General features: G+C 38.4%; 1 protein-coding gene across 2 annotated transcripts in view; it reads right to left on the reverse strand.

Annotated features, from left to right (window-relative positions):
• prkd1 (protein kinase D1) overlaps nt 1-16,484 on the reverse strand; it is a 45,154-nt gene extending 28,670 nt beyond the window's left edge. The window contains exon 1 of one of the 2 annotated variants that reach the window (XM_056234048.1): nt 15,817-16,484. In XM_056234048.1, the coding sequence (XP_056090023.1) occupies nt 15,817-15,981 (165 nt within the window). In that variant the 5' untranslated portion in view covers nt 15,982-16,484. The remainder of the gene's footprint in view (nt 1-15,816) is intronic. The other variant, XM_056234047.1, reaches the window with a different exon arrangement.
• Between the last annotated feature and the right edge of the window lie 9,532 nt (nt 16,485-26,016).

Here is a 26,016-nt window from a genome sequence, read left to right on the forward strand (position 1 = left end):
CATATGATGATTATCAGACTGCAGGTTAAAAGATTGAACACTAATCGTTCGCCTTGTTCCCAATACAGTTGAATAGCCGTGTCACATTTATTTACAATTCCAAATGTGCCATTTTATAGTAAGATCCTCTAAAGAACATTTTATCAGAGCTAATGCTTCTAGTGCACTGGTTTGGAGAAAATAGAGATGACTCTATCATTGTTTAGCAACCCGGCAGAGGAGCTTACCTCCGAACGCCCACACAAGATGTACACTGCACCAAAATGCGGTTAGCATATCATACGGTTACAGAGTAAGGCGGTAGACTCGCCTTTTAAAAGCATACCACCGCAAGCACACATTCCAAACCAAATCATGGAAATTAGATTCAAGCACCACACACAGACTCACACAACATTATAGCGTTTATTAGATTCAATTCGACACCACTTGTGGGACGACGGACTATCTGTTGTCCTTTTCCTTCTTTTCGTGGTTTAATTGTGCAGATTCCTTCCCCTCTTGTCTAGCTCTAATGAGTGCTACACAATGAAGATACACAGAGGCAAGTGTGCTTTTGAGGTCACCATGACAGCAGCCTCACTGTAACAGTGTGGGTTGTCATGGCAGCGGACACCCAAGGCTCTTTCCTGATTGAGCACTATTCATTTGTTTGGCACAAATGGATGCACATATATCTGCTGCATGTCTGAGCCATCAAAGCCAAAGACACACCGATCCTTGTCATTAACCCCTTGGGAGATGTCTGGCTCGGATCGGTGGAATCCTCTGACAATAACTCTGTTATTGCCTCTAAGAGAGCTGCCCAGACCCCCTCGCTTGATGGTCTTTCATGACTGTCATTTTCTGCCATCTCTCTGTATGTGTTTTATAGATGACAGGCTAGCGCAGCGAGAAGAACATCAATTTGGATGTTGTCTTCCCTTTAAACAACTGGTTGCTGAAGCTGGTTGTCAGGGTGGAGCGAGCACTTGTGTGTGTCGAAAAAGGCAGGTATGTATGTATGAAAAAAAAGGGTAGGAGAAAGATGGACGGGCAGAGAGAAAGAGCAAGCGAGCACTCTGAAAGCTCGTAAGGAGTGAATCATCTGTTCTAACTGTCAACCCCCTCTCGCCTACGCCATACCAGGCTCAATGCCCTGCTCTCAGCGCTAAACCGCAGTTCCTTCCTCTCAGCGAAGCTTTGACATCCTAAAGAACCTTAGCCCTTTAATTACTCAAACTAATGATATCAACCTGTTGTCATATTGTGATACGTGCATTATATTACATATAAAATACATAATGGATTACAGCTATTACAATTAAGCTTTAGCATGTATAAATACATTTTCATATCTTGGTGGATGTGCATATGGATATGTTAGATGATTTGCGATCAATTAACCTTTGCATTGATATATTAACCTACTGTTAGCCTATAGCATGCACACAAAATGCCCGAAATCGCATAAGGGCTTTTCACACGGCGCTTAACCCCGGGTTATCGTCGTTCAAAACACCGCTTTTAACCCTGGGTAGGAGCATTTCACACTTGTAATTTAGATTTAGGTTAACACTTTTTATCCGGGGTTTTGAAACCCTGTTCTGGAGCTTTTGCGGTGTTAACTCTGCATTGCGGTGCCAAACGTGTACAGTGTGAAACGATATGGTGTAAGAACTAGATGCTTAGCAAACAACAACCAATCGCGTGCCTTATACAGGTGAAACTCGAAAAATTAGAATATCGTGCAAAAGTTCATTTATTTCAGTAATTCAACTTAAAAGGTGAAACTAATATACTATATAGACTCATTACATGCAAAGTGAGATATTTCAAGCCTGTATTTGTTATAATTTTGATGATTATGGCTTACAGCTTATGAAAACCCCAAATTCAAAATTAGAATATTATGAAAAGTTTTCATAGCTGTAAAGCCATAATCATCCAAATTATAACAAATAAAGGCTTGAAATATCTCACTTTGCATGTAATGAGTCTATATAGTATATTAGTTTCACCTTTTAAGTTGAATTACTGAAATAAATGAACTTTTGCACGATATTCTAATTTTTCGAGTTTCACCTGTATTCACGCGCTTTGGACAATCATGGAAACAGTGGTTTCTGCGTGTGATAGGAAAAATGTGATGGAAAACGCGACAATTGGAGTGAAGAAAATACCGTTTCATTCTTACATTTATAAAAAAACTTGATATTACAGTCAACAATGTGTAATATGAGGATGCGCAATGCTAGAACTTTTATGTAAACAGGTCATGTGCTGTGTTTGTCCAGTCAGTAACAGTGACACATCAAATATGCAAATAAGGACGTTGGGAATGTGCAGTGTGAAATGACAGCTTATGAATACCCAGGATTAACTGTTAACCCGGGGTATAGTATGAGCAGTGTGAAACGGGAATAAAGATAACCCAGGATTCCGTTTACCCAGGGTTTAGAATGACCCAGGGTTCATTTTTTTTATGATTTTAGTTTTAGTTAACTATAATAACCCTGATAAGAACTTGCTTGCCCACTGTTTAAATGTATGTTCTATATAATATGAATGTAATGAAAATCCGTATGTATTTGGCCCAATGGGACAGTGAAGTGTCCATCGGATGAGCACTTCAAAATCTCTGCAAAAGCAGTAGGTCCTCCAAGTACGTTTTGCTTACTGGTTTATAAGTACTACAGTATTAATTCGGAAATAATATGTTTTCCGCATATCCACCATATTTTGCAACGTGGAAGTAAGCTGTTTTCTGTGAATCTGTGAAACATTCGATTCACTGGCAAATAACTAGAAGTATAACAACGTGCACTAAACGTTAAAACTATTAATACTACACGCCAGTGTGTTTCTAATTACAACAATACATTCAAGTAAAATTATAAGAAATAAATACTAATATAACAAGCTGTTTTGTATAGAAAAAAATAACAGAGTGGATGACAATGGGAGAACCTTCAAGTAAAAAATGGCCGTGCTCTCTCTTATGTTAAAAATAAAGTGGATGTTGGGAAGTAGACATATTCGATACAGGGTATATATGGAGCTAAAGCAAACACTGGGATGTACGAGGGCGGCCCTGTGACATCAGAACCATGCCTCACACATGTTCCATCATGGAAGATGTATGGGAAGTGAAGGGAAAACAACACAAAATATTAACTTGATGCAAAATCAGGGTGGTTTATGTGACACTTCACTTCAAAACAAGCACAAATTGCAGGGAGGATTGCAGGCTAAAGATGTGGGTTATCAACAACAAAGATGACAACAACCACAGTAGCGCATATGCGGTGATGATGTCTAACTATATTAGGCTACGAAATCCATGCCAGTAGAAGAACAGACACCCGTGACGCACAGACCTTCGTCTTGTAATCAGTTTTGAGGATGATAAATAACCAAGAGGCTATGAGCAGAAGAGAAATAGCTGTTCACACTGTGCCAAAGTCAGTAGAACAGGGTGGTTTGTTTCCTTGCAATATTGCAAGCCATTTTGTGCATTCAAAGCATGAGTGAGTCAAACGTTGCACCTCAAGGAAAAGGGATTCAGTATTTTTGGCTGACATGCGCTCTCATATTTGGCACACATACGTATATAAATGGTAAGCAGAAGCAATACCATGTAACATTTTTTTTTTTTACATTTTCTTTACAGTAAAACTGATTTCATCATTGTTGTTTTCATCCATTTGACTCGTCACAATAATTCCTGGCACATCTAGAGGAGTTCTCAGAGTTTCATCTTGATTTATTCCATTAGTTTCACCATAAGTAAATTCAGAGTGGTTGGGTGAAGTGTAATGAACTTAACACTGTTGTAACTTTGGCAGTGCAGTTTGCTGTGAGAAACTGTATGAACGTGCCAGAAGGGAGAACGCTTTGTACTGAGAAATATCATTTGCAATATTATGCTTTCCAAAACATGTCTTAAAGATGTGACTGAAGACTTGTAGCTATTTAATATTTAAGAAGGCTGTAACTGAAGCACCAATAGAGGACTGTACACACAGTTGTTTTGTTTAAGGAATAGTTGTATTTTCTTTCCTTTTTTTTTTTTAAATCTATAGATGCTTTATGTTATGACACAGATAGCTCTTATAGTTCCTGTCATACTTCCTAACATCACCACACATCATCCATGCTAACTTAAATGTAAAGCATATACATTATACATTAACATTACCATTCAGACTACTACATTGTTACAAAATAAATGCTGTTCTTTTGAACTTTTGAAGAATCCTGAAAAAAAGATATCAGTGTTTCCACAATGTTTTCAACATTGATAATAAAAAGAAATTTCTTGAGCACAAAATCAACAGATTTCTGAAGGATCGTGTGTCACTGTATTTTATCAAATAAAATACATGGCTTTGTACATCTACCAGAACACCAAACATACTAGATTTTACAGAGAGCCAGTCAATGAGCCTAGACAGCATGAACCATAACCACCATCAGTCAATTGGTCTGCCCGAGCCATGTGTAGTCTGCAGGTTAGTAGCTGCTGGCTGTGCTGTAACAACCACTGATCAATACTATTGGAGCACTGCTCCTCTATTTATACACCCAATACACACACACACACACACACATACGCACACAAGGAAACAACCAGGTGTTCTCCCAAAGACATGGCTGCTGGATCAAGATGTTATAGACAAGGTTCATCATATGAGGTATATCATATCGTATTAAGTTCTCAAGCAAGTTTCAGACAGTTCACCCACAAAAGCTGTCACCGGGATGGTCACAGTACCCTTTAAAAGGTTCTATGTACCATTTAGGTAATGTACACGTTTGGTACCAATATGTACCTTTGAGGTACTAATATCCGCACTTTAGGTACAAAGGTGTACCTTTTGAAAGGGTACCACCCCAGTGAACGCTTTTGTACCTTTTTTTCTGACAGTGCAATTCAAGTCATTTACTTATGTCATTCCAAACCTGTATTACTTTCTTTCTTCTGTGGGACATAAAAGGATATATATATAGCCTATATATATATTAAAAAGTTATTTTGGCTATACAATGAAAGTCAATATTTTGTTTTGGATCCAAGTGATTTCACTGTATATATCAGAAATATCTTCTTTTATGTTTCACAGAAGAAATATAGGTTTGTAACAACATTAGGGGGAGTAAGTGACAGAGTTTTCTTTTTTGGGGTCAACAACTATGCATTTAATTAAATCTATACTGATGATTTAATATGACTAATTTTACTAGAATTTGCACGAGATGGGCCAAAAAGGAGTAGAGCATTGATTTAAAAAAAAAAAATCAAGCCCTAAACATTGAGATGGTAAAGATGTTTAGGTCTCAATTACTGTACATACACTCACATACTGTACATTTCCATGTGCTTAATTCTGTGGAGAATCATCTGGATGAGCGACACTATAAGATGAGACTGCACACTGTATCTAATTACAGCTCTCTTTTAGGGCTGCTAAGATTCTCATTGTCACCTTAATAGCTGTATGTTCACACTTTATTAGTGAGTATTTTACAGCTCTCTTCCTCAGTGCAGACATGCCCACTAACTAACCCTTGGCAAAGTGCACTCGGCTGGAGACAGCACAAGTTCTGTTGGGCTTTGAGGTGCTACAGCAGATCATTAAAATAGCATGACAGGCTTAGCGGGTGGTACACCTCTAAATTGACTTTATAATTTCGATATTTTGCCTATGATAAGGTGAACTGGACTCCCTCACACAGCATGAGGTGCAACAATCATGAAACAATACGTAAGCCAAGCTTTCGTGTGCTTCTGCAATCACTGTACCGCTTTCAGTAGTTTTATATGAGATTTAAGAACAATTAATGTCTTAAGCAGTTAAAGTGACATTTTTATTGAAGTTGGCACTCATTCCTGTTTGTTTAAACATGTAAAGACCCCTAAGGGAGATTATCAAAGCTGTTTATATTTATAAATTGCTGCATGTGCCGCTCTCGTTTTTATTAATCAATTACATATAAGGAAAAATATAAGAAAAAATATTTTTAAAATGATCCTTTAAAAATGATCCTTCAGAAATAATTCTGATACTGTATGCTGATTTGGTGCTCAAGAAATATTTCTAATTATTATCAATGTTAAAAACAGTAGTGCTGCTTAATATTTTTGTCAAAACTGTGATAAATATTTTTTTTTTTTGTCATTGATGAATAGAAAGTTTAAAAGAACAGCATTTATTTGACTTTTTTTTTGTCTATCACTTTTGATCCTTGCTGAATAAAAGTATTAGTTTTAATGGGGTTGGTCATGTAACAATTACAGTAAAATGTAATTTTACATTTTACATTATATAAAAATTATTATATAAAATTAAAATAAAATAAATTCCCAAACAGAATTTTTTTTATTTAAAGGTGCTATATGGAACTTTTCTTCTAAAATTAATCCTTTTTTTATTGCCTGTGTGTGAAGGGGTTGTAATCACACATTACAATGATCCACTTGTCGGGTTTTGCTATTACCTCTGAAGGCCAATATTCATATTTATATGTGAAGTCTCCGGGTCAGATTTACCGCGAAATCCATCGGATGTGACGTGCATGCGCGCTCCCGAGCCTCTCTCCTTATATACAGTCTATGCGACCGACGGTACTGCAGCTGACGACATGGAGTCTGATAACACCCAAAAACGACCTGCCTCCAGCACAACACACACTCCAACACTAACTCCACATAAATATAAAAAACAAAACAAAGTTTTATCTGCTGAAGCTCGTCAGGCCAAACGTGATTCTGATCGACTCAGGACGAAAACACGGATCAAATAGGCAGAGCTTTTGAATTATTAGTAAACTCAAATGAAATAGCAAGGTGGAATGAATACAAAAGACTGTTCCAGGATAAGAAAAGGTGCTTTAGGATACTTGTTTTATGTACTAGATCTACGTTATAGATCGTTACGCTATAACGTAATTCATCCCACTATCATATTGTTTATAATAAACATTTCCAGACACGTTCAGTACAGTAATGTTACTTCCTACTGTCTTACTGTTACACTGACATTGTTCAGTCTAGTTCACTAACCGTTTTCGTTATCATTATTATACATTCACCTATGTTGACATTGTTGATTGTGAAAGATACACGAATAGTTAGTGAAATGCCGTAGACTATGCTAGATAACATCACATGTCGGCTAAATGCAGTCAATGTAACGTTATCATGGTACGAGCATGGAGCATTAGTTCAACGTCAAGCTGATAAAAGTAGCCTATTATTGTAACGTTGCAGTGGGAGTTTACATGAGTTTCCAGGATGTTGTGTGATGCTTTCGCCGTTGCGTTGAAAGTCTCCGTGTGGCCGGTAGTGAATGCTCGCTCCTGAGATCGCACACGCACACGAGCACGAGCGCTCTTGTTGCAATCTGAAACATCACCACTAGAGGCCGCTAAAAGTTCCATAGAGCACCTTTAAATTCAAAAAGATTACACTTTATTTTGATGTTCTTTTGACAATACGTTGCACCTACACGTCAACTAACTCAGAGTATTTGTTGACTAAGGGCCCTATCTTGCACCCAGCGCAATTGACTTTGTACACCGACGCATGTATCATTCGTATTTTGCACCCGTGTGTGCAAAGCGGACTTTTCCCTCCACAGACGCACGCCGGCAAACTAGGGAATGAACTTGCGCTCCCTGGGCGGTTCAGCGCAAAAAAGGAGGCGTGTTCCGGCGCAAACAATCCCTGGTGCTATTTTGCAGTTCCAGAAAACAATTGCGCCACTGACCAGAAAAAAACTAGTCTAAAGTCAGTGATGCGTTGCACGTACATTCAGATGCTATTTTAAGCGCGCATGCTTGGCCATAATACAGAGTATGAACAACGCGCATACACTGTAGATGATTCTCTCATCTACACAGATGCATTTTACTTTTTGCAAATGATACATTATTATAAGGAAAACTATTAAAACACGAGGGAAATCATTGTTGTGTCCATGACGATGGGAAAAATAGGCATAAAGCTTACACATTTACCCAAATTATTATATGCATGTTTAACCGAAGCTAATTTGGGTGGGTTTGTCCCATCCCCAATGTCACTTCTCTTTCTTTTACGGCCCTGACGAGAACATCGATCTCCTCGGCTGTGAACCGATTCTGAAGCGCGCTGGTAAATGCGTCGTTATAATAGTATTGCGCCATGGAACAAGCGCACCTCGTTCATCATGCTCTTAAAGGGAATGTGATATGACGCTCTTATTGGTTTGTTTCCCGTTACGCCCAAACCACACCTATGAATAATGAAGCTACTTCAGACCAACCCCTTTTAGATTTGCAAGAGTCATTTATCCCGCCGGTTAAATAGCAACAGCGCCGAGATCCGCCCACAAAGTTACTTGCGCTTTGCGCTTGACACTTGCGTTTTAGATCGTTAAAATAGGGCCCTCAGTGTGTTAGTAGAATAAGCTGACATATATTTGCAAAGTTAGTAATAGTCAGTAGAATGTCTGTTGGGACTGGGAGAGCATCAAAATAAAGTGTTAGCAGATATTAAGCAGACAGTCTACTAATATATAATGAGAGTTAGTTGACATGTAGTGAAATGTTGCTTACACACTATTTTATTTCAGTAATTAAAAACTGCTCATCATTGAAGAGGTTTATTAAATACATTTCATGAATTGCATTTTCCTAATATACTATCTATACTGATAGATTGGACAAAAACAAGCATCACATCACTGACTCAAAAATTTCAAAGATGCTAAATGCTTTAATAAATCAGACACTTGGTCTGTAAAGTACATCCTGATGCTTAAGGTTCAACATGAGTGACTCGAGTATACCTTTTTGTAAGAGCTTAGTTATCCTGAAGAGATAATTGTGTTTTCCAATCCTGCATGAACACCCATGAAAACAACGTAACCTCCCAGTAAACTCCATTGACACTGAGACAAACACTACATATTTTTAGTCATTTCAATTACTGCATTATGTGTTACCTTCATTACTGAAAGCAATTAACAAGTTTCTTTGTTAACTTTCCTTCTTATTTCCATGTCGGACAGCATGAGAATCCATATCTCAATAATGCTATTAAATGAAAGAGCAAAACTGAAACTCCATCAGTCCGCCTTACCCAGGAAACATTTCATGACTATCACGCCAGAGCCACATCATTATATACGACAGCAAGAATCCATTCAGCCACCTGACTGGTTTAAAGACCAAAGAGTGTTTTGCAGCACCACATTGTTGAAACAAACAAAAAAACAAGATGAATGAGACGCTATGAAGCCACGGTCCTCAAAAACAGGCGTACACAACATGCACACCGTCATGTATCTCATGATAATGAAAGCTCTTTGAATACTCTCCAAAAACAGCTGCTTAACAATGGGCTATGTGCAGCTCTCATCTCTTACCCCAGTGTGGGAGTGTGTGTGTGTGTGTGTGCGCTTGTGAGTGCGTGACCCCACCACACATGGCTCTCGTCATCATAATGGCACTCAGATAAGTACTTCACAGGCAATCATAATCAGTTGCCAAGCAACTAGAAAGACTCACATAGAAAGACCAGTGCTGGCGAGATGACCATATAAGCTAATATCGATAATTCAAATATAATGTCTTAGGCAATGTAAATGTATAATAGCGTTAAAATCTACGTTTTGGAGGCTATTTCATTGTTACAATGTGCAAAATACACTTCAGGTCTTTTATGCGCATTTTTGAGACTCCATTAAACTTAGCTCCACGAATACAAGGATCTTTTTTTTAACTTGTTTTAGACCAGTGATGGATGCATTAGGCTGACATGAAATCACTCGTCAAACACAAGTAGCTGTTCCACACAGCCGTCATCAGCTATGCTCATCTGCCAGCCACGTCTATGCTATGGACTGAGCAATGGATCGGTTAGCGCTTAGCATGAAGAGTGCGGCAGCCCCGCTGATTAATAAGAACACTTTGAGGAGCGGTAATGCAAAAAGGTGCAAACTTCAAACAAAGGCGCTATCACTTTAATTAAGCCTGATAATCCAGAGCACTAATGGATTCACAGTCTATTAAGCAGGCCCTTGATAGCACTAAGGACTTTTGTCAATGTGAGAAAGAAAAGGGGATGGTAAAGAGAGTTTTTATTTCTGCCTAAGATCAGGTCATATTGCTGCCCTTTGTTGCTAGTTTTATTGTATATTTCTTGGTAAAGGTATGGAGCGATTTTCTTTTTCAAATATTGTTTTTTATAAGTGTTTGTCTTTCCCATTCCAAGTTTGAATGACTGTCATTTCATCAAAGACAATTCTGAGTAATCATAGAAAATCTACCAGAATGTGATTCTGAATCACTGAGTAATACAATAAAATAATAATAATACTACAAAAAAGACATTTTCACTCAATCCCAAATAATTTCCCCTCTCCATCTGACTCTGCTGTGAAGACAGTTTCAATGCAGCAAAAATCCTCATGTTCTGCTCATAAAATGACAATATAAGCAACTATAGATCTGTTTGTATTTATATAAATATCAGCACTGACAAGCTTATAACACCACATTAGTTTGTTAGAACGGTTTGGACTTCTTGTGATCTGACCAAGGATGGTCCTTGATCCTTACAGCTCAAAAGACATTTGTTGTCCTCTGCTGTATTAAAGCACTGGCTCAGATAATGAATGAACAAAGTAGTAACTGAAGTTGATTTCCAAGGCCAACTTAAGTGTGGAACATCTTGTCCATTAAGGAAAATTTGAGCTAAATTATATTATTATTACTCTCCCTCGTGTCGTTCAAAAGACGTTTGACTTTTTTAATGGAATTTAAAAAATAAATTAAATGTAATGAAAGTAAGTGAGGACTGAAAATTACCAAGTATAGTGAATAGTTTAGCATGAGGAGGAATAGACCAGACCAGTCAATATCAACTGAAAATCTTGGGATTCGCCAAACCCTAAAAAGGTGGTTTTCACAGCAGTGCCATAGAAGAACCATTTTAGGTTCTCTAAATAACTTTTAGTGAATAGTTCTTAAAGGGGTCCTATTATGCCATTTTAAGACTTGATTTTGTTATTGGGGAGTACTTGCTTTATTACACACATTATTACAGCACATCTCTCCCCAGTCTGGCTCTAATACGTCTTTAGTTTCTGTTCCGATGAAGCCATTCCTTCCGAAATATGAAATGTGTTGTGATTGGTTAGCTGGCCCAGTGTGTTGTGATTTGCACGGCATGTTCGGGAAATGTCACGCTCATTACAATAACCGCGAGTTTCATCTGCTCAGGTGTAAATATTAAGGATGGGGTAAACTTCTCTTCTCTTATCTCTGTAAAGCTGCTTTGAAACAATCTCCATTGTTAAAAGCGCTATATAAATGAAGATGACTTGACTTGACTTGACTTCTAACCGATTCAGACTTAAGAATGCGGATCGTGCAGAACAGATTTCAAGCACGGACTTTTGCAAGCACGGATTTCACAGGACGTTTCAGAGTGGTATTTTTTGTTGTTGTAATTTTCTTATCAATTTTAGATACGTTATACAACAATATCATTTAATCATGATATTTGTAGGAAAACTATGGTAATATAAACAGTAATCGAACAGTAATCACAAAGCCATGATTAATTCTCATCTGAGGTTCTGGAAGCTGTTCTTCGTAAAATGTGCATCACAGATAAACGTTGGGGTTATAATGTTCAGGAACAGTGTTTAAAATCAGCCATAGGAAGGTCAAACTAATGAATTTTGGAAACGGGGTGGAAAATGTCTGTCTCTTTGCATAAAAACAACAATGTCTTCTCTAATGCAGCTCAACCAGGGCTCGTCCCCTTTTTTGCGTATTCCGTGGGCAGGGATTATTTAAATGAGTAACATTATGACTTCACAAAGCCCGGAAAAAACGTGTTGTAGTCCAAACGAGTTGTTTGTTGTAGTTCATGGAAAGTGTATTCTGGATCTCCCTTTGAAGTGGACTTTGAGCTTTGTAACCTTACAGATCTTTTTTATGCTCAAACAGCAACATTACAGATTAACTAAAGTTGAAAAAATGAAATAATAGAACCCCTTTAAAATACATATTTTTTTCATATCTACAGTTTATGTACAATCTACAGAAGCTTTTTCACTATAAAAGAACATTTTGTGCAATGGAAAGGTTTCAGGAATGTTAAAGGTACTTCATGGAACCAATAGCCACTTTTCCACCGTCGGGCCTAGCGGTTCTAAGAACGGTAAGGAAGGGTTCCCGTCATATTTCCACTTGAGCTTGGTTCAGCACGCCATGATTATTCGTGCTGGAATTCTCAGAATGGTTAGCCAATCGTGCTGGTAGAATACGTGTAGTGACGTCGCCACTCAGGATAGGTCACTTTTCTGTTGCCTGGCTACCAGTTTCTTGATACCTGGCCAAGCATGCTATTTTAGTGAAGTAAACACAAGTCAATAATAATAATAAAATGAAAATGAATATCTGATCATCCTCCATAAAGCAGTCGCTATACATCTCATACTGTCTGTAAACTCTTGCGTTGCCAAGGCAAGGACTGACGTATTTGTATTGCATTCTAAAAGCGTTCTGTTATCAGCTCCACAGTGGAAAAGGAAACCATATGCCGGCTGGACCGGATCGCCACGGAATGGAACGGTTCAGCAACGAGAATGGTTTGGCCCGGTGATGGAAAAGCAGCTAATTCTAAGGGTGTAGCTTTTCTTACCGCATAATAGTAAAGAAAGAAGCGGTGATGTCAGATTCATGAATGAATCTTTCTTTTGAGTCAGATCTCTTGGAATCATTGAGTCAATGAGAACTTGGTCAAATTGTTTTTGTGAAATGGATCAAATGATTCAAAGTCATCTGAAGCTATCAAATGGAATATAGTACGCAAGTAGCATGGACTACATTTAGAATATTTTATGAAATTTTATGGTGCTTTTGTGTCCTTCTTGAAGCTTGAAAGCTTCAATCCCCATTCATTGTTATTACATGGAAAAGACATTTGATTACATTATTAAAATGTCTCATCGTGTTCCACGGAAGAGAGAAAATCATGCAGGTTTGGAAGAACATGAGGATGAGTAAATGGTGATGATGTCACTATTCCTTTAAAGACAAAATCTGCCTATATGACAGGGAATTTAACATATGAACAAACTCAACAGTTCTAGTGTTATAGGATTATATTGTCATACATCAGACTTGCCCTAAATGTAACAATAAAAGAAAGAAGTGAAGTGTGACATCTCTGGGTTGTCGGAATTATTTTTCCATGTGAACACCTGGTACAACAGCACAGTGCTGCAGGTAGATAAAAACGAAACAAACTCCCCCCTCCCACTAACACATTCCAACACATACAACCAAACAATACAAGCACAGCATTGTTTGAGACTGTCTGCACAACAATGTCACCTTCACCTCATACACACTTATTCAACATCTCACATCGAACTATTTAAAGTGTTAAATGCTTTGAGTGCTTATGCTCAAGAGAGCAAGAGAACGTGTACAAGGCGTTGAAGGCACCCAGGATGCAGATCTGTTGTTCTCATTTACGTTTTTTCTACTAAATATATTTAAATAAGTAATTCTATTTTCCTAAACTCATCCTGACAACGTCAGACCTAAAAAAAAAAAAAGGTGTTTCTTGTTAAGCATCATATGATGCTTGTTGTTGTTGTGCTTATCAAAATACTGCTCTGTATTTTAACACCTGTATGTCTTAAAACACAGACTGCAACCTCCACACTTTGTGTCACAGAATAAACTAGGAAGCCGCGAGGGAGAGAAAGAGATTTAGGAAGAAACCAATGTTTGATAATGGTGGGAAATTATGTTGTTGTCAACACCTCGTGTCTCATCACAAACTTTGTAAGATGCACACAATGCGTAATATTTATGGAGCTAGTATCATTCTGATGATGTGTCACAGCGCAGGTGCTTACAAAACAGAAAACACTTTTCGGCAAAAGATATTAATAACTGTGCAGATGTCATCTTATGTGCATTTTAAGGGGTGGTGACAATCTGACTGCTGTGTTATGCGATTTCTGAGATTGTGAATCTACACAGAAGACTAGAACTTTATTACTACTGTTAGCACTTGTGAGTTCACATGCTCTTGTACTGCATAGTCAGGTGTGGCTTTCGCCTTCATGTCATTCCATGTCATTCCACAAAAAAACATAACCACAAACCCTATTTATCAGAATGAAAAGCATTTAAGGTATTTATCAGAAAGCTACAAGAGTGGACGGTAACAAATCAAAGTCCAAATGACTTGTTCGCTATATTCTAAGTCTTCTAAAGCCACACAGTTATTTCTGTGTGAGAAAAAAAATTAAATACAAGTCGTTATTCACTGAAAACCGTAGTTCAAACCCGATGCCTTCATGATACACAAGATAACTTCTTTGCTTGCAGCCAGATGCAAAATGCACTTGACACCATATAAGGAGGATAATTAAACTGCACAGAAACTTCACTTCAGGTCTTGTGTATCAAAAATGCATTGTGTTTGACTGGGAGAAGGAAAGGTTGGAAAAGAGCAACTTAGACATGGGTGTTGCTAAAGAACATTTTTCTGTTCCAGAAAAAAAAAATGGATTTGGAGAAACGATATTATTTTCACTCCTGTTACCCTAAGGCTCAGTTTCACAGAGAGGGCTTAGACTAAGCCAGGATTAGGCCTTAGTTCAATTAGGACATTTAAGTAGCTTTTATAAACTTTCCTTATTAAAAAAAACATTACTGGTATGCATTTTGAGACAAAACAATGGCAAGTTGCTTTCAGTTAAAACAGCTGCCTCAAACATGCATTTTAGTCTGGGACTAGCTTAAGCCTGCCCTCTGAAACTGGGGATAAACCAATCTGCCAAAATAATAGAAGAAATAAAAAATTGACACACAACTATAAATATTTGTCTTACATGTATTCTTGTCTTAAAGTCTCTGAATATGTTTTAATCTATTGCTAAATTTAATGCCATTTACACTTATATTTATAAATTTATAGTGTCATTTTGTCAAAGCAGTATCTATCTCATGGCAGAAAAGTATAGTAGGCTACAACTCTTTTGTTTAGCAATTTCTATTAATTTAATCTGATAATTTCTCACGTTGTGCTTAAAAACGCAATGTTTAATTATGAAGTTCAAGGCCAACTTATACAACCATCTTGCCCTGATGTTCACTCAATGTAACATATAAATTTGTACTGTGACAGAATATCCCAACTATCAACAAACTAAGGAAAAATCTCCTGGACACAATCCAGTGAATAGTTTTGAAAGAATGTATGTCAGTAGGAGAGACAGGCCTGCAGTACTCTGATGTGTGCTAGTACAAGCCCTTCACTGGTTCAATAAGTACCCAACGTCACCATGTCGTCATCACTGTCAATGGAAAATACAATGCAGAACAACCAGTGTGATTCTGCTGCTTCAGGTTATGAAGTAAACTCATAGTCTGACAAGAATTCATTTTACTGCCATTTTCTATCTTTTTTTTTTCTCATTGACTATTTTGAAAGTTATTTGTAAGCCATGTTCTGCCTAACATATTTTTAAATGACTAGATTCACGGACAAAACCCAATGCAGATCATATTAATATCAACACAAAAGCCAATATTTAAATAAAGCTTTCAAGTTCGTCGTAACTTAAAATTCTGTGAGTTTGGAAAGAAAATAAGCGACAAACCCCCGTTTCCAGCAAACGTGCAAGTAACAAGTAAAAGTTATTTCTAAACTCCAGACAGTCATTTCGTCAAATAGTAGCCTATTAAGGATGACATCTATGTTTTTACGGGAAGGGCAATGAATGAGACATCAGGGAAAATGGAAAGTGTTACCTTCTGGTCTACGATGGAGCATGCCATCTCTCGGACCTGCGCCAGGCTGAACTCGCCGGAATCCAGCAGGACGGGTTCCCGGCTCAACCCGATCTGGATTTGGAAGGAAATGCCTTGCGACCCCGGGAGGGGGCTCGGCGGTCGGATCACCGGAGGCACGCTCATATGAATCCCCTGGTGTCTCCCCTGGACAGCGATCAAATAGGGCTGTTTGATCGAGTTCACACACCGGTTGCGCAAACTGAGGCAAACTTCAGATCCCCAAAGACGTTCAGAGGGTTAACAGACGGAAAACGCGAATTTGAAGGAACATCTATAGCACAGAAATGAAAAGTTATTTTGACATTGAGAGGCGACGATGGAGATATAGACGTCAGATATGTTTAATGTTGGGCTCTCATCAGACACCGCCTCCTGGCTGGTTCCTTCATAACGGAGGCTCAGATGATGCTGCAATGGCGAACGGGGATGTGAATGTCAAAGTTTCTGTGCTATGGATTAATTCTTTCCGCTCTAAAACATAGATGCGATTATTTTCGTTTACAGGTCATATGAAGTATGAGTCGGTTCCCTGATAATAAAAAATTGCCATGGTAACCATAGTTTCCTCCAAAATACTTCCGCAAAACCATATGGGGCATATAGCAGTGTAAGAAGAATATTTCGCTTTTTTTTTTTTAACAGCTGTTGCTAATGCTACGTTACGAGTTGTAATTTAAACAACCTGATACATTTTCTATAGAAAATCTCTTGTTATTCGGTTGCCAAAGTTTTTGATTGTTTTGTGTGGGCGCTCGTGCGCGCGCGCGCGTGTGTGTGTGTGTGTGTGGCCTGATACATTATGGGGACAAAATGTCCCCACAAAGATGGCACTATCTGAAATCCTTGTCCTTGGGACATTTTTTGATCCCCATGAGGAAAACAGCTTATAAATCATACTAGTGATGTTTTTTGCAAATGCAAAAATGCAGAAAGTTATCTGTGATTTAGGGTTACTGTAAGGGGATAGAGTACACAGTTTGTACAGTATAAAAATTGTCTATGAAAAGTCCCCATAAAACATGAAAACCCAACATGTGTGTGCTTGTTTGTGTGTCTGTGTGTGTGCGTGTTGCTAATTGGTTGCTATATTACTGGTCCAGGTTCAAATCTGTCAATGTAAGTTTATGCAAGGTTATGTTTCAGCATCTTCTCAATAAGTCATACACACATAGGGAGCAGAATCTCTTAACCATCTGCTGCTCTTCGCGTGGCGGTCAAAAAATTACTTTTTTTTCAATTAAATGAATGTACTTTATTTCGATAATGTTATATACATATATACACTCACCTAAAGGATTATTAGGAACACCATACTAATACTGTGTTTGACCCCCTTTCGCCTTCAGAACTGCCTTAATTCTATGTGGCATTGATTCAACAAGGTGCTGAAAGCATTCTTTAGAAATGTTGGCCCATATTGATAGGATAGCATCTTGCAGTTGATGGAAATTTGTGGGATGCACATCAGGGCACGAAGCTCCCGTTCCACCACATCTCAAAGATGCTCTATTGGGTTGAGATCTGGTGACTGTGGGGGCCATTTTAGTACAGTGAACTCATTGTCATGTTCAAGAAACCAATTTGAAATGATTCGAGCTTTGGACATGGTGCATTATCCTGCTGGAAGTAGCCATCAGAGGATGGGTACATGGTGGCCATAAAGGGATGGACATGGTCAGAAACAATGCTCAGGTCGGCCGTGGCATTTAAACGATGCCCAATTGGCACTAAGGGGCCTAAAGTGTGCCAAGAAAACATCCCCAACACCATTACACCACCACCACCACCACCACCAGCCTGCACAGTGGTAACAAGGCATGATGGATCCATGTCCTCATTCTGTTTACGCCAAATTCTGACTCTACCATCTGAATGTCTCAACAGAAATCGAGACTCGTCAGACCAGGCAACATTTTTCCTGTCTTCAACTGTCCAATTTTGGTGAGCTCTTGCAAATTGTAGCCTATTTTTCCTATTTGTAGTGGAGATGAGTGGTACCCGGTGGGGTCTTCTGCTGTTGTAGCCCATCCGCCTCAAGGTTGTGCGTGTTGTGGCTTCACAAATGCTTTGCTGCATACCTCGGTTGTAACGAGTGGTTATTTCAGTCAAAGTTGCTCTTCTATCAGCTTGAATCAGTTGGCCCATTCTCCTCTGACCTCTAGCATCAACAAGGCATTTTCGCCCACAGGACTGCCGCATTCTGGAGGTTTTTCCCTTTTCACATCATTCTTTGTAAACCCTAGAAATGGTTGTGCGTGAAAATCCCAGTAACTGAGCAGATTGTGAAATACTCAGACTGGCCCGTCTGGCACCAACAACCATGCCACGCTCAAAATTGCTTAAATCACATTTCTTTCCCATTCTGACATTCAGTTTGGAGTTCAGGAGATTGTCTTGACAAGGACCACACCCCTAAATGCATTGAAGCAACTGCCATGTGATTGGTTGATTAGATAATTGCATTAATGAGAAATTGAACAGGTCTTCCTAATAATCCTTTAGGTGAGTGTATATACACTACCGTTCAAAAGTTTGGGGTCAGTGAGAATTTTATTTTTATTTTTTGGAGGAAAGAAATCAATACTTTTATTTATCAAGGACAGTAAAGACATTTATAATGTTACAAAAGATTCTATTCCAAACAAATGCTGTTCTTTTGAACTTCCTATTCATCAAAGAATCCTAAAAAAAAACTGTACAACTGACAGACCAACAACTGTTTCAACATTGATTATAATAATAAATGTTTCTTGAGCATCAAATCCTCATATCATACTGATTTGTGAAGGATCATTTGACACTGAAGACACTGACACTGGTGATGCTGAAAATTCAGCTTTGATCACAGGAATAAATTACACTTTACTATATATTCACACAGAAAACAGCTGATTTACATTGGAATAATATTTAATACTATAACTGATTTTTGTTGTATTTTTAATCAAATAAGCGCAGCCATGGTTAGCAGAAGAGAATTCTTTTAAAAGTATTTAAAATCGTACCGACCCCAAACTTTTGAACGGTAGTGTATATATATATATATATATATTGTATTATTAGTGGATTTTATGGTACTAAATTTTATTTACGCTGTAGTTATAGTCCATTTATTCACTTTTTGAGCAGACATGAAAATTAAATCGTAAATTTTGAATGCTTTAGAGCACAGACTTAAGTTTGATCTCTTTTGAGACTAAATTTGCCAAAGACTACACTTGGCAAATTATTGCTGAAGTAAAAAAAGTAAAAAAAAAAAAAGTTAACTTATTCAAAAAGTTAACTTTCATTAAAATGCACAAAATACTATTTATTTATTTTTTATATGATTTTTTTTTTTCAAAAACACGTTTTGATCTAAAACTGCAAGAAAATCAAAGCCATAAATCTAAACAAGTTGTGTTCCAAATTTCAGCTTGATATCTCAAAAAAAGAGCTTTAAGTAAGATTTTGTTTGTATTTTCACTAGATGAAATTCATCTCCCATTCATTTCTGTGTGTGTGTGTGTGCAATTAACCTCAACCTTTAATTGAGGTAAATTGAGTGCAAGGGCTTTATATACTGCTTTGGATGCGACTAGCTTAGTGAACACTGTACATTGTTCGGTTCCGGCTGTAGTAAAGCCCGTGCAGCAGGGCAAATGGGTGACGGTGAGACGCTGTAGTCACGGGACAAAACACCGCTCTTCCGTTCCGATTACAACATCAAATAGATTCTCCCGTGAAACACCCAATGAGAATCCTGTTGAATGTGCCCTAGTTATTGGCGATTCTATTACACGGAACGTAAAAATAGAGACACCAGCCACCAACATAGTCACATGTTTGCCAGGAGCCAGAGCGCCTGACATCAAGACAAATTTAAAAGTGCTGGCTAATGCTAATTGTAAATTCTCTAAGATTATTATTCATGTCGGCACTAATGATGTTCGACTTCGCCAGTCGGAGATCGCTAAAATTAACGTTAAAGAGGTGTGTGAACTCGCAAGTACAATGTCAGGCACTGTAATTTGCCCTGGGCCCCTTCCTGTTCGAAGGAGAGATGAGATAGTTAGTAGACTGTCCTCACTCAATGGCTGGCTGTCTTAGTGGTGTCCGCAAAATAATATAGAATTCATAGACAATTGAAAAAGTTTTTAGGGCAGACCTGACCTGTTGAAAAGAGATGGTATTCATCCCTCCTGGGATAGTCTGTTTGTTTGTTTGTTTGTTTGTTTATTTATTTATATAGCACAGTTTAATACAACTCACGTTGCCCAAAGTGCTTCACAATCACAAACTAAAAAACACAAAAAGATAGCAGAAATAAACATATCCACATCACATAAACACACATAGACAATAACCCATTTAAGAAAGCTCTCCATTTGAATTTAAAAGATGTTGTTTTAACATAGCTTTGAACATGTGTAAAGATTTGGCAGATCGAATAGATTGAGGGAGGTCATTCCACAATTTAGGGACTGCTCGAGAAAAGGCTCTGTCACCTCTATGTTTATATTTTGTCCTGGTTGTGCAAAGCAGCTGTTGATTTTCTGATCTCACGGATCTAGCGGGGGTGTAAATTGCCACCAAACCGAACAAATACACAGGAGCCAAATTGTGCAAGGCCTTAAAACCAAGTACGAGGATCTTATAAATAATTCACAGATTCATATTTCTTTGCCGACTTTATCATTTTTGCTGCAGCATTTTGGATTTTCTGTAAACGCATAAGTGCTCGAGCATCAACTCCATAGTAAAGAGAATTACAATAATCCATTCGAGAAAAGACAATGGACGTAATTACTTTCTCAAAATCTGAACTAGATAGAAATGGTTTAGTCTTAGCTAACAGACGTAGATTAAGAAAACAAGATCTCACCACAGAACTAATTTGCATGTCCAACTTTAAATCACTATCCAGAACAAATCCCAAAATTTTCACACTAGATTTTACAAAACCAGTCAAAGAAGTTGCATTCAAGCACTGAAGCACATCATGTTTTTTAGGGCCAAACACAATAACCTCGGTTTTATTTTCGTTAAGCTTCAAAAAATGTCCAGCCATCCAGTCCTTAACATCGTGTAAACATGCTAATAAAGCGTCAAGTGAATTTGAATTAAGCTCTCTCACGGTCGAATAAATATGCATATCATCAGCATAGCAGTGAAAAGACACTTTATGTTTCCGAAAAATTGCCCTACAATGGTAGCTTATAAAGGGAAAAATGGGACTCCCCAAGGAAGATGTAATCTTCCCCAAGGAAGATGTAATCTTCAAGAATCATAGCCCCCAAAGCTAACAGAAAAAAATCTGTCCGTGAGATAAGATTTAAACTATTTGAGAACATTACCTTTTAGGCCAACCCAATGTTCTAAGCGATTAATTAAAATCTCATGATCTACCATATCAAAGGCTGCACTAAGGTCAAGCAGAATTAAAATAACACTTTCACCATTATCCAGTGAAACAAAGATGTCATTCAACACTTTGACCAACACTGTCTCGGTACTATGGCAGGACTTAAAGCCCGACTGGAAGAGTTCACTAATTGAATTTACAGTGATATATGCTTGTAGCTGCTTAAATACCACTTTTTCTAAAACCTTGGCTAAAAAAGGTAAATTTGAGATCGGTCTAAAATTATTAAGATGGTGCTGCTCTTCTCTCTAGTAATATGGCACATAGTGTTAGAGCTCAAACATGACAATCTGGGGCTCAGGTCAGGAAGCAGACAGAATGGCTAAACCGACCGTCTGCCGGCTGTCTCAAGTCACCAAGGTCAGATAAATCCCATCACATAGACTCTTTCACCTAGATATCATCATATAGAGACGGTGTCTGTTCCCTAAATTAGGACATACAAAAAACTTCCAAACCCATCTAAGGGTAACAATTTAATTGATGTTCAACAAATAAAAAAAAAACATATAATATAAATGAACAAATGATAAAGCTCGGGTTGCTGAATATTCGATCCCTTACTTCAAAAGCACTTATTGTTAATGATATGATTACAGACTATAACCTAGATGTGCTGTGTTTGACAGAAACCTGGCTAAAACCAAACAATTACATTACTTTTAATGAGTCCACCCCCCAAGATTACGGTTATAGACATGAACCTCGTATAAAAGGCAAAATTACAGTGTTGCTGTAATTTACAGCAATATTTTCAAAATTTAGTTTCAAATATAATTCTTTTGAAGTGTTGGTGCTTAATGTAACAATATCTAGTGTAAATGATAAATCATGTTTGAGATTTGTGCTGGCGACTGTGTACAGGCAACCAGGGCACCATACAAACTTTATAAAAGAATTTGCTGACTTTCTATCAGAGTTAGTACTGGCTGCAGATAAAGTCCTAATTGTTTGTGATTTTAATATACATGTAGATAACGAAAAAGATGCATTGGGATTGGCATTTAAAGTTATTCTTAACTCTATTGGAGTTAGACAATACGTGTCAGGACCTACTCATTGTCGTAATAATACTCTAGATCTAATATTATCACAGGGAATCAATGTTGATGCCGTTGAAATTCTGCAGCAGAGCGATGAGATCTCAGATCATTATCTAGTCTCGTGTAAACTTCATTTAGCCAAGGCTGCAAAGCCGACTCCGTGTCACAAATATGTTAGACCTATCACTTCTGCCACTAAAGATTGCTTTATTAATAATCTTCCTGATCAGTTTCATCATCTCAGCATCTCAGATAGCTTAGAAGAACTCGATATTGCGAGAGAAACTTTTAACTCTCTCTTTTCCTGCACTTTAGACACAGTTGCTCCTTTGCGCTTAAAGAGGATTAAAGAAAATAGTCCAACACCATGGTACAATGAGCACACTCAGGCCCTTAAGAGAGCAGCCAGAAAAATGGAGCGCAATTGGAAGAAAACAAAACTAGAAGTATTTCGCATTTCATGGAAGGTGAGGTCGATTGCATACAGAGAGGCCTTAAAAACTGCTAGATCTGCTTATTTTTCAACCCTATTAGAAGAAAATAAACAAAACCCTAGGTATTTATTTGAAACAGTGGCTAAACTAATGAAAAATAAAGCTTCAAGCCCAGACGTTTCCAAGCAGCACACCAGTAATGACTTTATGAACTTCTTTACTTACAAGATTGATAATATCAGGGAGAAAATTATAACTATGCCACCGCCTACTACAGTATCGCATCAGGCAGTGCATTGTAGTCTCCCTGACGAAAAATTAGATTCATTCATTGCTATAGGAGAGGATTAATTTTCTTAACTTGTTAAATCATCTAAATCGACAACATGTATGTTAGACCCTATACCGACTAAACTACTGAAAGAGATCCTTCCAGAGGTCATAGATCCTTTTCTTAATATCATTAATTCATCTTTGTCATTAGGATACGTACCAAAAACTTTTAAGCTGGCTATGATGAAACCGCTTGTTAAAAAAACGCAACTTGATCCTGCAGAATTAGTCAATTACTGGCCGATCTCTAATCTACCTTTTCTGTCAAAGATACTGGAAAAGGCAGTATCCTCACAACTATGTTCCTTTTTAGAAAGAAATGGTATCTGGAAGGATTTTCAATCAGGATTTAGACTGTATCATAGTACTGAGACAGCTCTCATTAGAGTCTCAAATGATTTGCTCTTATCATCCGATCGTGGTTGTATCTCTCTATTAGTGTTACTCGATCTTAGTGCTGCATTTGACACTATCGACATTATGTTGGCATTAGTGGAATTGCACTAGCATGGTTAAATCATACTTATCTGACCGTTATCAGTTTGTAGCAGTAAATGAAGAGATGTCTTATCGGTCAAAAGTTCAGAATGGTGTCCCACAAGGCTCAGTACTAGGACCGTTGCTGTTCACTCTGTACATGCTACCCTTAGGAGATATCATTAGGAAGCATGGCATTAGTTTTCACTGTTATGCTGATGATACTCAGCTCTATATTTCTTCATGCCCTGACGAAACTTACCAATCTACACAATTAACGGAATGCATATCTGATATAAAAAACTGGATGACTAGCAATTTCCTACTACTTAATTCTGAAAAAAACAGAGATTCTAATATTGAACAAAAAACTTCCACACATAATAACTTAGAATACTGTCTAACACTTGATGGCTGCTCTGTCAAGTCTTCGTCGTCGGTTAGAAACCTGGGTGTGCTCTTTGACACCAATCTTTCATTTGAAAGTCACGTGTCTAGTATCTGTAAAACTGCATTTTTTCGTCTTAAAAATATATCTAAATTACGTCATATGTTCTCAATTAAAACTACAGCTGGTCCAAAGCGCAGCCGCTAGACTAAAAACACATCTCTTTGGCCTAGCATACACATAACACATTATAGACTTCTATAATTCAATGTTAGGCTGCATAGTTTAGATCAGCCGGAACCAGGAACACTTCCCATAAATCCTGATGTACTTGGTACATCATAAGAAGGATGGCGTCTATGCTAATATTAGTCTCTCTGTTTATCCCGAGGTTTACCGCAGTCCGCCGTATCCAGGCCGTATCCAGATCTGATGAAGGACCTGCGCCTAGACACGACGACAACCCAGTCCTGAAGTGTCAACTAGTCTCTCCCCTTTGAAGGCCTCCCTCCCTTTACCTCTGTACAGATAAAACGTTGTCGGGATAATTCCGGATCTCGTGGCTACACAGACGCGACAATTTCTGTATTATAAATTTTTAAGACCAGACAAGTAGTTTGTTGAGGGTTGATTTGTGAAGAAAGACTACACGACTGCGCACATATATATTCAAACGCGCATACCTATGGACTGAACACGTGATGCGCATGTGCGTGCCGTCTGCGTTTTCGCGAGTTTGTGATTTTGAGGTTTGCGCAGAGATGACGGATAATCGTTTGCACCTTCGAACCTATTTCAGGAAGTGCGTTCTCGAGACAACAGGCACTGTTTTGTGCGGATGGGCGGCCGGAGCACGTTAAGAGTTTTTCTGTTAGAACGGTGTCGTGTTAAAGGGGTCATGACATGAGAAACCAAATTTGCCTTGATCTTTTGGTATTTAAGAGGTCTTTGTACCATTAAAACCTCCTGCAAGTTTCATAGCTTAAGACGTCCTCCCCATTATAAACTAACCATTTATTTAATCAAGCTCTAAATACAGCTCGTTCTAGATCCTTTGAACTTAGTGACGTCACGGTACGAAGTGACGTATCAGTCGTTTGCATATGACCGCCTCCAGCGCAAGACAACTACGCCTCAAGCCCCGTTCACACTACACGCGACTTTTCGCTGCAAGTCGCCAGTCGCTGGCGATGAGGTCGCTAGTGGGCATTCCCACTACTGGTTGACTAGTATGACATCCAAAAGACAGCGAATCAGCTTTCTTGCCGCTAAAAAACACAATTTCTGGAGGGAAAATACTAAATATAAATATACTCCGAACATAAAAACGTCTGTAGTGAAGCATGAAGATGAACGAGACACAGAAGTCGATTTTTCTCGTTGCGGCCGTTTATCTACGGCATAAGCGCAAACACCGGTCTATCTGGGTTCACGAGACCATTCGGGCTCGGAGACAGCACAGCGAGTACCACCGGCTGGTGCAGGAACTGCGGCTGGATGAAGTCCGGTTCCAGCAGTAGCCTACTTCAGGGGCTGAGGAGAAGGATCACGTGCGCTCCACTCCTATTGGTTGTCGCTCGCGAAAATCGCTCTTCGTTTGAATAAAGTTAAAAATTTCTCAACTTTGTCGCGTCGCCAGACACGCCCCATCTAGTAGCCAACGGTCGCTGTCGCGCGTGTCGCCGGAAGTCGCCCGCTCACCATTGAAATGAATGGTATCGCGTCGCTTGGTCGCGTGTAGTGTGAACGGGGCTTCATTTGACATCATCGCATGCGTTGACGTGCAGCGAGGGGGTCTGTTTACAAGATGACTGCGATGCCACGCAGATGTCATGTTCCTGGCTGTGGACAAACAACATGTTTGAATGCTAAACATGCCTTTGTTTGAATGGTAACATTTGGGTACAAAACACACAGGCATCTCGATCTAATTCCTTAGATTATCGCACCGTGATTTGTGGAGGGAAAATGTGTTATGCGTTGACGTCACACATGCAACGTGTAGTCTTTCTCGTTATGTCTATTCCACAACTGCTAGCCAAAGAATCATACAATATACTGTCAAACTCGTTACATGAG

The sequence above is a fragment of the Rhinichthys klamathensis genome, unplaced genomic scaffold, assembly GCF_029890125.1.
Source record: "Rhinichthys klamathensis goyatoka isolate OS25496 unplaced genomic scaffold, OSU_Roscu_1.1 h1tg000387l_1, whole genome shotgun sequence".
Lineage (NCBI taxonomy): Eukaryota > Metazoa > Chordata > Actinopteri > Cypriniformes > Leuciscidae > Rhinichthys > Rhinichthys klamathensis.